General features: G+C 41.4%; 1 protein-coding gene across 9 annotated transcripts in view; it reads left to right on the plus strand.

The window, feature by feature from the left end:
- The window catches only part of LOC122864486 (protein FAM131B-like), a 51,782-nt gene extending 39,197 nt beyond the window's left edge, over positions 1–12,585 (plus strand). For 2 of the 9 annotated variants that reach the window (XM_044171961.1, XM_044171964.1), the window contains 8 exons: positions 1,607–1,712; positions 4,783–5,001; positions 5,105–5,245; positions 7,418–7,573; positions 7,652–7,821; positions 9,351–9,485; positions 10,458–10,601; positions 10,924–12,585. In XM_044171961.1, coding sequence (XP_044027896.1) covers positions 1,607–1,712; positions 4,783–5,001; positions 5,105–5,245; positions 7,418–7,573; positions 7,652–7,821; positions 9,351–9,485; positions 10,458–10,601; positions 10,924–11,154 — 1,302 coding nt within the window. In that variant the 3' untranslated portion in view covers positions 11,155–12,585. The remainder of the gene's footprint in view (positions 1–1,606; positions 1,713–4,782; positions 5,002–5,104; positions 5,246–7,417; positions 7,574–7,651; positions 7,822–9,350; positions 9,486–10,457; positions 10,602–10,923) is intronic. The other 7 variants (XM_044171962.1, XM_044171965.1, XM_044171968.1 and 4 more) reach the window with 5 other exon arrangements.
- The last annotated feature ends 1,342 nt before the right edge of the window (positions 12,586–13,927 follow it).

The raw sequence follows: 13,927 nt of genomic DNA on the forward strand, positions 1-13,927 counted from the left end.
TTGTTTTACACATTAGTGTGGCTGTTGGAAGGCACAAAGGGAATTTGAGAAAGACTTTTTTTTTTGTTACAAAATACACGTTCACTTCTGGTTTATTACATTTGAGGATGAACAGGCTCTAGTGAACACAAGACTAATGGAGGGGAAATCCATGATCATGGATTGCTATAATAACTACATCTGTATGCCTGCAGACTTACTGGCTGCTATATTATTACACCATATAATGTTACTGTTACATGCAAAGGATATACAGAAGATAGGATAACACTTGGATGATACTCCACTTGTACACCACCGAGGGACCAGATACAATCAGTTTGCCTTTATACAGTAATTAATGCACTTTAACTCGAAATATTACATCACATCTATCACACAATCCCCCGTGTAACACAGTGCACATGTTTTCCCTACTATTTCCCACTATAATTAGCTGTTGGGAGGACCTCATTAAGAGCCAGGCTGTGTCTCTGTGTTCATTAGTTTGCTGGTTGGTTTGCCATGAGCAGTGGTGCCAGGAAGTACTGTAGAAATCACAGCATGAGCAATATCAGGTTAGTGTGCTGTACACCCGAGTGTACTTGGTCTGAGTGTCTTCATTGAGTATCCCGATTCTCCTCTGTCTGGCTAAAAAATAGTTTTTTTAATTCCTCAAACACTGATTCAGTTCTTTAAGCGTCCTGGAGATGTGGAATATGTTTATGAGTCAGTTTAACCTTAAATATCACAAATCATTTGAGGCTGTGTGAACCGATGATGTTTATGGGCGGGTGGTGGTCACGTGACGCTTCATGTTGATGCATGTATTTCACATGAGCTCTTAGTTTTTTCCACTCAAAGGGTGGAGATGACAAAGGGCATTTGAGATGCAGGAAGGCCCGAGTGAGATGGAAGACCACTGTTAAACTAGAGAACACAGGTTTAAGCCCCTGTCTCTGCCCTGAAGAAGAGACCTTGAGCAAAACAATCAACACATTCTCTCATTATCATATAAACATCCTGCTAAAATGTACCTGTATTAATCTCTTGGCCGTTGTTTCCACTATTTACCCATCTAATATTTGTACTGTATATAAGCAATTTTACATTTTACTTGTGAAAACACTATATCCATCAGTAATTGGTCCATATCATCACGTTTTACATGATGATTTTGTGCCAATTACCAGCTGCTGTGCTCACCAAAGACTCTGTTGTCCATTTAAATTGCTTTTGAATCACCACTTAAGCATCCATTTTTCCTTTTAGCCACAGTATATCTATGATTCTCTTCTTTTCAATCAATGATCCCTGTAAGCCATTTACAAAGTGTTCGAATAATTAACCCTCCTTTCTTATCCCCTCTATTACAACCTCCCTTCTCTTCTTGTATGTCCCTCAAACTATTTTCTGAATTTTCAATCATATGCTCTCTTCACCTCAATTTCTTTTATTCCATTTTCTCTTTCTTGCATTTATCTCTTTCTCTCTCATCTATTCTTATTTTGTAATTTTCCCTGTCACATTGCATTTTTTTTATTTTATCTACATCCTCCCTCCTCTTGCATTCTCTCATCCACCCTCTCTGCTCCAACCACACCTCACCCCCTCCCTCTCTCTTTAGTTGTCCATGGAGGACACTACTTCCATTCTGCCTCGTCTCAAGAGGAAGCCCGCCAACTCCTATGGGATCGGTGCCCTGGCTAAGTCCTCTCTGACAGGTGTGTCAGGTGTGTGTCTGTGCTGCTAGATGGTAAAACAGCCCCCATGTTGCCTCCACATGCTCCACAGAGGTTCAAGGGTGAAGTTGTTGTTGAGAACTGACAGGGGCTAAACATCCTTTCCCTGTTGTGTAAAAGATAATTTTTGGTTTCTTTTCGTGTGATATTCGGATGGTTATTTGGTGCCAGAGCACTCCAGCAGCCAAATGATCAATGTGTGGTTTGGTTTAACGGTAATCACCATACAGAATCAGAAACTATTTTTTGCTAGAGCTGCTACAATATAAATGAGAGTAAATGGAGCATATAAACCCACTAAAAGGTTTCTCAACTAATTTGTACTGATTATGACTGAAATTTAAATGTTAAGTTATCATGCATTTACCATTAGCTTCATTGTGTTAAGGTATGTATGGGTGTTGCTAGGCATCCAAACCACTCATTTCACTTTGCAAAATGGAAAAAAAAAAAAAAAAACCCACAGAGTTGTTTGGCAAAAAAATGTAATCTGGCCCAACTTTGCTGCAACGCAGTGCTACGTCATCCAGCAATGCACTGTGTTGGCCTTTCAAATACATGCAAGTGCACATGCCTGGTAGATCACTCTGTAATGTGAACACAGTAGTTTGACTGGTTACATCTACAAATTGTCTAGAGAGAAGAACTTTTGAGTGGTAAATTCCTTCCTCGTAGTATTATAAAGTGTTGTGTATTGTGCAGCGCAGCCTTTAAACTCTGATCTGTTACTCGAACCATCCCCCCTGGATCGTATAGTTTGGGTTTTATGCCTTGAACACCTATGCCAGTAGGATGCCAAAGGCTCCACTTAGGTTTAACTCAACCAATTAAACAATTTTTGCATCCAGAGCAGCCCTTCCTTTGGGATTTGTTTGAATAATAATAACTCCATTCTGCTTCTACTTTCCCCTGGTTTCTGCACTGCTTGCAGGCCAAAGAATCAACTGACACACTTGGAAAAAAACAGGAATTATCTTTTCACCTTTGCCATAAATGGTGGATTTCGTAAATCAAACCTTGCCTCAACAGACAACTTCAATCTAGAGCAGGAGGAGGAGGAGGAGCTGGGAACCAACATGGCCGCCCCTGTGGGTGCCCCTTCCTATATCACTCCCTACTATCCCTTCTTTTCCATTGATATCAACAGCACACGTCAATGACAGACACATTTTGCAGAGTCATTGATGGAAATCCAATCAGATCTTTGATTTCAAAGAAACTAAAGTAAGTGAGATTACTTACTTTAATTACTTACTGAAGCATCTCCACAGGCGTGTTGGGAAATGTAGTGTATTTGTAATGTGGCAGTGTGGCCCACTATTTGTGAAGTAGTGACTCTTTTGTGCAGTGTCGTGACTTCAAGTGGCTGGTACTTCTTTTGTGCTTTGTGCTTCAACCTGTAGTGCGCTGTGCTTTGTAGTGTTTAAGTGTAGCACCTCAGTGTTTGTGTAAAAAGTGTTTTTTGTTGTATCTGGTGCACTTTAAATAAATCTCTCGGTATCATTTAACAGTGTATAGCATTATTTTTTGAGCCTTTGAATAGCCAAGACCCCAACACCCTCCCTCATCCCCATTCTTTCCATTTATTTTTCCATCCCCAATTAGACTCTGCAGGGAGTGTTTGATTTTCAAATGAGATTGGCTCTCTTTGTCTAAGGGGAAAAACTGTTTCTATTTATAACTCAGCCTGTAACTTGCCCCCCGGACCGGGAGAGCAATTTCCGAAGCTCTGTCTCTGTTTATTCATGCCTGTTTGATTTTAATTTAATTTTTTATCGATCGGCCTCTCTGCAAGCATTTGACTCAGTGTACATGTCCCTAGTTTGAATCCTGTATTTGCATCTTAATTGGGCAGAGATTTGCCAGTGGACCCTTCTCAACGTTCTGTTTACACTCAAGGATTACTTTCCTCTGCTTCTCTCAGTCTCTGTAACACGTTTTTAATTACGCAAAGTCTAATGAATCTCATTTATTCTGTTTACCAGGAGATGAGTAATGGCTTTAATTATTAATATGGGTTTGTCAGCATTTCCACCGTCACCCCTGTCCTTTTCTGTTCAATTCAACAAATTCTAAGGAGCACTTAGGCAGCCTTGTCCAATTTGTCACTAAGGGTAGCTCATGTCAGCTGACCTCTGACCTGTGCACTCCTGTCTGTCACCTGAAGATTTAGCAGGTTTTGCAAAGGTCTGCACTATTATGTAGCAGATTCATCAGTTAATTTATTTTATTATTCAAGAATTACACACAGTATGTTCAGTCATATATCTGAATATTTTACACTTTTAGACAGATTACATTTTTAAGCAAAATATCAGAGGTTCAGAGGCTTCATTGCTATATGAGTTCACCTCTATGTGACATTTGACTGGTGCTCTACACCATTCTCTGCTCATCCATATCAGTCACATCATTGTCATTTAAAATGGCAGATAATGATGTGATTGATATGAATAGATGGTGTGTGGTGACAGACTCATTTTGATGATTAGCATGCAAGTATGAAGTGAAAAGCGACAAAAGGTTTAGATGAGGGTTTCCCGTAGATATGGCCAGTAGATATTCTGGGGCTAGATGGACAGATGGAGCAGATTGTTGCTAAATTAGAAAACTTGTTCTCAACGAACCTAGCTTGGATAAAGATTTTTAAAAGGAAATGAAAAATTCAGCATGAAAACTGAAATTTGAAAGTGCAAATTCATTTTGACAATCTTCACAGCCTACTAGATGCATTTCAATATACTTTAGTGCAAAGTAGCTGCAAGGTCATTCATGTTCTCATACCCAATCACAGAACTCTCTGAATTCATCCATACCGTACATTTACTACCCCATTGGCATTATCTATTTTAGCTTCATGTTTTAAACAGTTTTCCTACAACATTACACATTTTCTCATTATCATTCTACTTCCCCCGGAGCCCCAGTTGGAGGTGTCGTCAACTGCAGAGGCCAGAAGTAGTTTTGACAGTGTTTGTGTGTGTGTCTGCTGTGTGTGTGTGAATGTGTTTGTGTGTGTGCTGCTGGTCTGCCCCTCCTGCTCCCCCCATACCTGTTGTAGGTGTGAGTCGCTCCATGAAGGACAAAGTGACCAAGCCCACTGCCATGGCCCAGGGTCGCGTTGCGCACATGATCGAGTGGCAGAGCTGGGGCAAACCATCTGCGGGGCCTCTGGGGGCCGCGGGACATACCAACCTGCAGAGGGAAAAGGAGAGGAGGATGGAGAACGACGCCTACAGCGACCTTAGTGATGGCGAGAAGGAGGCTCGCTTTGCTGCAGGTGAGGGTACATCTGAGTACTGAATGTACAGGTGCTACACTGTCAGAAGAACAGTACTGCTGCATCTCAGCTAGCATTGATACTACTCTTACTCCCTCTTTAGGCATCATGCAGCAGTTTGCGATCTCTGAGGCGACTCTGTTCGGCTGGAACTCGATGGACGGGGAGAGTATGGGAGCTGGCTCCAACCAGGGCAGCGTCGCTCACCTCAGTGAGGTCAACCAGGAGAGCATCACCAGCAGAGGTACTGCAGTTTAAACCTTTCTGCGAATGGCTATTGCGCATGACTACAAGGGGTAGACCCTCATTGCTTCTACTTTTAAACTGCTGCAGTATTTGGTTGGAATCTTTTACCTTGATGGCACATAGTGTGAATCCATAGCAAGGATCTGGAACTGGAACTGTCATAAACCTACAGCGAGAGGTTATATAAGGGAAGGGGATGAGTCATTTGTGTTGTTGAAGCCAATGAAGCCTATCTGCTTAAAAACAGTTACAGCATAACTACAGATACTGCATTCTCACTGTAGACTTACAATTGTGCTAAGTGTAACAGCTCTAAACAGTTCTGACACTCAGTCATATGTCTTTGGACCACACAGTCAACTATTATGTTTTCTATTATGCAGAGATGCACAGTTTGAGAAAATTAGAGCCCAGTTGGAAACTAAAAACAGCCACATCAGTTATTCTGCCGACCAGCTGTAAAGGACTTTTGGAGGGCAGGCACACAGCTGCACATTTCTGCCTTTCATTGCTACTGGGCACTTACTCAAAAACATCCAAATGACAGCCTGTAATTTCTGAAATATCAGGATTGTCATGAGTGCTTGGGTAAGAGAATTTACCCCAAATCTAAAAGACCAGTTGTATTCAAATAAGGAAATGAACTGCATGAAAGGTGAAGTTAAGAGGATTTCACTTTACACTTGGTTGAATAAAACAAAAACAGTTTGGGACAGTAACTCATATCCTGATTTGTGGTTTGAGCCTCAGGTGGTAAGATGTCTGTTTAGTTTAGTTGCACATAGGATGATAAAACAGAAAGAAAGGAAGGGAAGAGAGCAATTTGCTCAGGCAAGATTAGGAAACCCCATCTGACCTCACAGGAACAGCCATGTAACTTCATAAAAATCAAAAACAAACAATTCTGTTTCTTTTTTTCCCTGGCTGTTCAAAACTAAGAAAAAAAAACAAACATTTGAAACCTGGACTTGCGTGCCGCTTTCACTTGTGCACAGAGTAACACTGTAAACTGTTTCTTTTTCAGTTCTTGCTGGTGTTTAGCAAAGCAGAGCGGTGTCCAAACCCTGAGGGACCCTGTAGGTTAGCACAAGGACTTAGCCCTGCTCTCATTAACAACACCATATGGGCTCTGCCCTGTGCTTTATCTAGCATGCAACACCAACAGACACGTACAGTACACACACACACAAACAAACACAGCAACAATTAAAAAGCTACTTAACAGCAGCATTAGGATTGAGGGGATGTTTCTCCTCCGCAGTCTGAGTGTTCAGCCCCCCTCCATGGGTTATACTCTATAATACCAACACTGCTGCTGATAGGCTAATCATACTCCCATTAATGTTATTATAGTTTGCTGCTTTTGGATGAGGTCAGGTTTATCCCTGTGTATGGCTTTAAAAGAGCATCTAAACTATGCCTTTGATGAATGAATCAGGGTCTGAGTTGGATTTAAGTCTCTTCTTTATAGTGTCTTTATGTTTTTGTCCATCACATTGTGATGCATATTTATTAATTTTCTAAAAAATAACATTATTTGCTCGACACTGTTTTCAGAATCAAGGCGTTTGGCTCCCATCCGGAAGTCATTCACAACTGAGAATGACTTCCGGATGGGAGCCAAACGTCTTGATTCTGAAAACAGTGTCCAGATGACTACGACTGAAACCTTTTCTACGATAGAACACTCCTGGACGAATGAGGACTACACCGTCTTATTATTTGCTCGAATCTTTTAATTTGTGAAAAGGCTGAGGTCTCTAAGTCTTATGTCATGTCATGTGTTATGTAAAAACATGCAAATGTTGAATCCTTGACTTTCACTGAACAAGAAGAATATAACTGAAAAGTTGAATTGAAAAGTGAGCAGGGAAATCCTTAAAATTATTTTACAGAATTTGGTTGTATTCTCTTGTAGTTGTTGCCACCACACACGTCTTTTCCGTTTAATAGTGGTGTTAAAACAGATGTCTGTGGGAATCTGTGGTTGTTCCTCTTGTTTTTCCTACACATTTTCTCGGTGCAGTCTTGCCTTTTCCCCATTCATTGCTAAAATTACATTTTCATCCATTACTCTCTCTTCTCTTTTGCACTATCCTCTCTTTCTCAGTTTTTTCCCCTCTTAAACTGTTAAGTTTCTGTCTGTGCCTGTCTGTGTTTCGCCGTACAGACCAGGTGCTCCACCACTCCTCTGCGGATGTGTGGCCTCACACCTACGTCTCACAGGGCCTGTACTGCCTGTCGTCCTCAGATGCCTGGGACCCAATCACCAGCCAGCCCTCGGGCGTGGCCTCACCTGCTGCAGGCTCCTACATCATGGCTACTGGTGAGGATTGAATCTTCGCTCTCACACTGTGTCATTACACTCGGCCGTGTCTCTGAGCGTGTTTTATGGTTGTTCCAGGTGGCAGCAGTGGAGCTGGGGGTACACCTGGTGAGGCGTATGAGGGGACAGTAGGCGGTTACCTTCAGCAGCACCAGACTCATTTCACCCTGCAGCAGCACAACCAACTCCAACAGCTCCAACATATTCACCACTACCAGCAGCAACAGCTTCTGCAGTACCAACAACAGGTTAGTAGTACTAAGACTGTTCATTTATGCAGTGTGTTACTAATGACTCTGGCACTAACAATGCTAAGCGAGCAGCATCAGGTCTACCGGCAACAACAGCTAATACAGAGGCAACAGCATGTCACTAGTACTAGAATACTAGTACAGTATTCACATAGTAAGAGCAAAATCATTAACTGGAGTAACAGGTCAGAAGTATTGCTATTGGACTGTATCCATAGAATGTTTCAGCAATGGCTCAAGCACAAACTCTTAAATTTTGTTCATACAACTAATACATTGTGAAAAAACTCAACGCTGCCTGGATTATGTATTTATTGTCTTTAGGTGTGTCAGTCGGTCGGTCCACCACTTTGGTCCAGATTTAAGTATCTTAACAACTATAAATGGATTGCCGTGACATTTTGTGCAGATATACATGGTTTGGAAACGATGAATCCCAATGACTTTGGTGATTTCTTGACTTTTCATCTAGTCTCACCATGAGATTGACATTTGTGGTTTTTAGTTAAATGCCTCGACAACAATTGCGATGAAATTTGGTACACTGGACACTCATGCCCCCTTCAGAATGAATTGTTAAAACTTGATGCTAACATGCTAAACAAAACATTAGCATTTAGCTGAAAGCACTTCTTGAGTGATCAGACTGATTGAAACAATGAACAACCACGTTTAAATGACAGGCGTCACTTCCTGTAAACTGGTTGGACGTGTAGGCTGTGTGGCTTTTATTGGTGTAAATCAGCTACTAACTTCCAGCTCTCAGGCTGCTGGGAGGTTTTCTGCAAATGAAGTGAGTCATGATGAACTGTGACACCCAAAGACTTTTTTTTTGCTTCGTTGGCTGCTCTTGCATTGGTACATCTCAGAGCTCATTAAATAACTGAGGGTTATGAAATAATAACTTGAAAAGGTCAGGGACTGTTGAGACCACGATGGAAATGACCTTGTTAGCTTTACTGTGTGTATTATATGGTTTCCCTTGTGAAGGAGACTGAATAGATTGAATATATTACACTAAATTTATAATAAAGCTTTTCAATCAGTCAATTTTCTGAGCATCAGGCAATGCATGAGAGCCTGAGACATTTCCCCACTGTTCCCTGCAGCACCATCCCTGACTCATAATTTAAAGGGGTATTAAAAGTAGATGCAGACCATTATTATTGACTAGGAGGAAGTGAAAAAAACTGGCAAAAGTATCCTTCTCCTACACAAGTCTCTGACAAAGACTGCTAAATGCTGGAAGAATAAAACTGCATTGTCATTGGACGAGGCTTTTAAACCCTCCTAGCTGAAATGTGTTGTGATGTAGTAGCTCACTATAGCATTGTCCATTACTGAACAGCTGAAAATGTCAGGAGCTGGAGAGCTTTGGAGTGTTTTGAATCTCATGTGGGTGGCAACATTTTTGTTCCAAACAAAAACAAAAATCAAGACATGTGGCCACTGGTCAAGTAACTGTTATTATTTTATAGTAAATCTTCATTAATTATCTTTCCTTCCTTTCCTATCTCTGACTACAGTCTATGGAGCACAGGCCACATAGTGCCTCCCATTCCCTCCAAGCCACTCCCAACAGCACCATCCACAGTCTCGGTCCTCCCACCCACCCTCGGCTAGCTGACCTGTGGGGAGCTGCGCAGGTCAAAGCACACCACGTAGGCACTCACCTGCTGAATCCAAATGGTCAGATTACAGACTTTGCGGACTAGATGATAGTTTAATATATTCTAACAGAGCAGCTATGACAGTTTGCAAGGGCACAGAGGTGCGTGAGTGTACATGCAGTCACAGGCAAACAGGACAGGCATATCCATTTAGTCAATGTTACAGAGTGAGTGAGACAATAGTCATCATAACAATTACAGCATGTCTTATTATGCATTTAATACTCTCTTGTTATTGTACGAAGGTTTATCTTCTTTGATCCCATTTCTCAGGCACGTTATCTTCAAAGGTGAAAAAAGTGCACTAATCATAGTATTATTGTTAATATTCTGCACAGGAATAGCATTTTTGGTCATTTTCTATCATTCATCTTGGCTAATATGTTTTTGTCTTCTGGATCTGGCTTTGTTTATATCAGCAGGCATATTTAGCACACATCTGTAGTGCAGTGAATGATGGGAGAAACTGCCAGTGAAGTCGGCAAGGTAGGAGACAGGCTGGAAATCTGCATGGAGCACTGCCAAAAGTCTGCATGACGGCCTATAGCGGACTTGATGAATTTTGACAACGGACATTCTTAAATCCGCCCGGTCTTCAGAGTAGCATGCTGTAAAGTCCGCAAGTTTACAACTCTAAGCATTTGGATTCAGCATCTGTGTCTGTTGGACCTACCTAAGTATCTGTCTTTTCTCTCTGATGTCCTGCACAGCAAACCAAGCTGTGGTCGGGGCAGGGGGAGAGCATATTCTGCTTGTCCATCTTCCTTCCTTCCTTCCTGTCTTCTTTGTCTGTTTCTTTTTTTTTTCTGTGACTGTTACCAGGAACTGAAATTGAAGCATTGATTTTAGTCTGTGATAAAACATCTGTTGAAATGCTAGTAACCTGTTGACTCCTCTTCCAGTTTAAAATAGATGCAACAAAAAAAGACAAGCAATTAAATCAGCTAATTTAACTGGTTGCAGGTGGAGATCGTTGGGCAGCTGAGTGGACAGATGGCTGAAATGGTCGGAGGGGTGGTGGAGACAGTCGGAGAGGAGCCAGAGCCTGAGTCTGAAGGAATCCCTGAGCAGCATGAAGAAGAAGAAGAAGAGGAGGAGCTGACAAAGGTGAGTTACCTCTATAATTTCTTTGCTAAAAAGTTTGATAATAAATTACCAAAAACCAAGTCTTCTTTCAACTGGAACAGCCCCAAACCCTTGGTTATGGTTTCTGCGGCAGTCCGAGTATCCTAAAAACTGATACATGAATGAAATTAGATTGAAATGAAGGCAATCAATTCAAAAAGATGAGAAAGTTATATATATAAGCGAGGACAACATGTAAACACTTAATAATAAAAAGAAATAATAGAGCCTTACTTACCTGTGACACAGCGCATCTGTAAGGTCCCAAACTGTCTTTTAAACACTTAATTTCCTGTCTTTACAGGTAGAAGAGGTAACATTAACCTTGGAGCCGGAGCCATGCTCTTTGACCCCGTCCCCGCTGAGGGAAGACGCCCCCTCAACCAGAGGCTCAAGCCCAGGACTGCCAGCCCAGATGGCCGAATCTGTCGCGCAGAGGATCCCGTTCGACGTCACACCCTGCGTTGTCCAATTGCTGGAGGAGAAGGACGAAGAGGCGGAGGAGGGCTCCATTGTTGTTGTCGCGACCAACTGAATCATAGGGCCAGAAGAAACTGACAAAAGCAGAAAATAAATACTTCAATAATCAATCAAGCTATTCTATCCCAACCCCGACCCCCTCCACCTCCCAACTATTTACCCACTTTGAGTCCGAGGAAATGCAAGAAGACTTTTTCCAGATGAAAACGTGGGATGTAATGTACACAAACTAAATGCCAAGAAGCCCCCCTAAGTTACTGGAAATGTGGAATATTACGTATGTGACAATGAACACATAAAATTTAAGGCAGAGAAGAGACTTCAATTCAGTGACTGCTGAAACAAGCTGTGTGAGGATAAGATGGATTCACAAAATATTTGGACCAATCGGACAAAAGAACCAGGACTGCAAGCCGAACAGTTGGCAACGGATGGATGTGAAATTCTCTAAAAAAGAAAAGAAAAGAAGAAGGTAGGAGAAGAGGAGGAAAGAAAGAGCCTAGTTAAAAATTCAGTGCAATACAACAAACATGGACACAACAACAATTGGGTCAAACTGTATTTGCAAATAATTCTGAGTGGTTGGTTCACTCCAGAAGTGTCACATCCTAAAAACCAGAAGATGTACCTGGTCATAGAGAACTGCTTGATTTGCTAGTTAATGTATTTTGCTTTGATCGACAGCTTGTCTGAGCCCTAGTTGAGATGTTCTGATGAGGTAAACCCAGTCCAATCTGATACTCAGAGTGACCTGTGGCACACACTCGGAGTCATTTGCAAACACATGATCTGGACACAACCAAAAGAAAGTGCATGCTTTTTAACAGTGACCTAGCCCTAACAGTATAACACAGTATACAAAGTAATAATATATCAAATTGCTTTTTATAATAAAAGAAAAAATCCAATAAACCGATATGTATTTGTATGAATGTAAGACTGTATGTATGTTTGTATGAATGTAGCTTTGTTTGTGTGTAAAAAAATATATATATATTCTGGGAAACAGATTCTTATTGATGTTCTGTTCCACCATGTGTTGCAAAAGTACACACACATACATATGCACACACATTTGTACTTACAGTCTTGTGATGACCTTCACTAAGATAATGTATTGCCTGGCCCCTAACATACCTAACCAAACCTTAATACTAAGCTTAACCCCAAAAACAGCCTTTTTAAGAGGTGAGGGTCAGACAAAAGCGTCCTCAAACTCAAGGTCACACATTGGTCCGTCACAAAGATAAAAATATAAGAGCACACGCGAACAGTATGCTTGTTGGGATACTGCACTCCTCAGCCCATCCCCCAACCATCTACTGTACCAGAGGGGTTACTAACTGGTGGCTATTCATAAGACAAGTGGAACCAGGTAGACAGTGATGGTGGTTGGGAAAACTGAGCAGGCCATGGCATTCAGATGAAATTGCCTATCAAGCCACTGTAATTTAAACTAAGCATAAAATAAAGATATAAGACCGGGTCAAGCCGCCTAGTATCTGCTCTTTGCTTGGGTGAGGGAAGGATTTAAAGGCACCTTAAAGGTACGTTAGGTCGGGGAAAGAGAATGGTGTCGCCTGTCACAGGGCTCAGATTTATGACAGGACAGCCTGATACTCACTGCAGGACCTAATGACAGATCACTTAACATGAATACTGGGCTTCCATAGGAAGACTCACCCAACTTTTGGCACATTTTTCTGTGTATTGATAAGTTCCTAAGCTTAACTCCCTTGATTTAATCCTATTTCTAACCAAGGCTTGACAGTCAAACAGCTAAAATGTCGTCACTTTCCAAAAGAATCCTTACGCTCATGGCATGACCTAAATGCCCTGCTGCATATTTTTCAAGCTGCAGTGTGAAGGTCAGAGGTTTTCTTCACCGACCTGTGGTAGTTTTCTTGTAGTCATCAATTCCACTAAAACACTCGAACTGTTCTGCTCACCACAACAGCCTCATTCATTAAAGCGGGCCATGTAGACTTCAATATTGTCTGGAGGCAGAGAAGTGTCCTTGCCCGTTCTATTATGCTTTTCACTTCTTTTGGAGGATTTCTGTGTGTGTTTGGTGGTTTTCTTTTCACAAAGTCAGCGGCAAACGGTGTGTTTTTGTTAATGCTATTTCAAAAACATCAATACATTTTAATAAATAAATCAATGGTACGTAATAGAAGAAGTCCTTGAAAGCAACATGCTTTAGTGACCTCATATGAATGTGTAAAGTGGAGTTGTGTGTGGTTGTGAGTTCAAAGGCTGGAAATGAAATCTTCTTCTAAAAGATTCTTCCTAGAGCTGCTGGAGAGGACGATTCACTCTCACACTCCAGTGATCAAGACCCACGATGCCCCCGACTGCTGCGATAATCATCTGTCCTCTGTTTGTCCTCTTCTTGCTTAGAGATGTCATCCTGTGAATCGTTTAATGTCCAAGCACACAAGGCACACTCAGATCACTCCCTGACTTTATGAGGGACGCAAAATTAAAGTCAGCGCTTTTAGAGTGGAAGGGAAACTTATTATGGTAATTTTGTCAGATTGAAATAACTGAGATGTCAGTCATGTGGTGTAATTACACTGGTGTTCAGTCACTTTAATTACTTTTGTAGAGTCCACGTAAACCAGGTAATAGAAAAGTTTTCTTCCAAAATGAGATAGCACTCATTTCAAATCCCTCACTGCCCAGTCGTCAGCAGGGCACTAACTACACGCCTAAAATGACTTTCATTATCAAAATGAGATATCCAGAGTAAGTGACACCTACACTTACAAAAACATGATAAAAAGCATTTAAGGTAATTAAGGAAAATCCTGTCAAGTTAAGTTTAA

The sequence above is a fragment of the Siniperca chuatsi genome, linkage group LG17 (assembly GCF_020085105.1).
Source record: "Siniperca chuatsi isolate FFG_IHB_CAS linkage group LG17, ASM2008510v1, whole genome shotgun sequence".
Lineage (NCBI taxonomy): Eukaryota > Metazoa > Chordata > Actinopteri > Centrarchiformes > Sinipercidae > Siniperca > Siniperca chuatsi.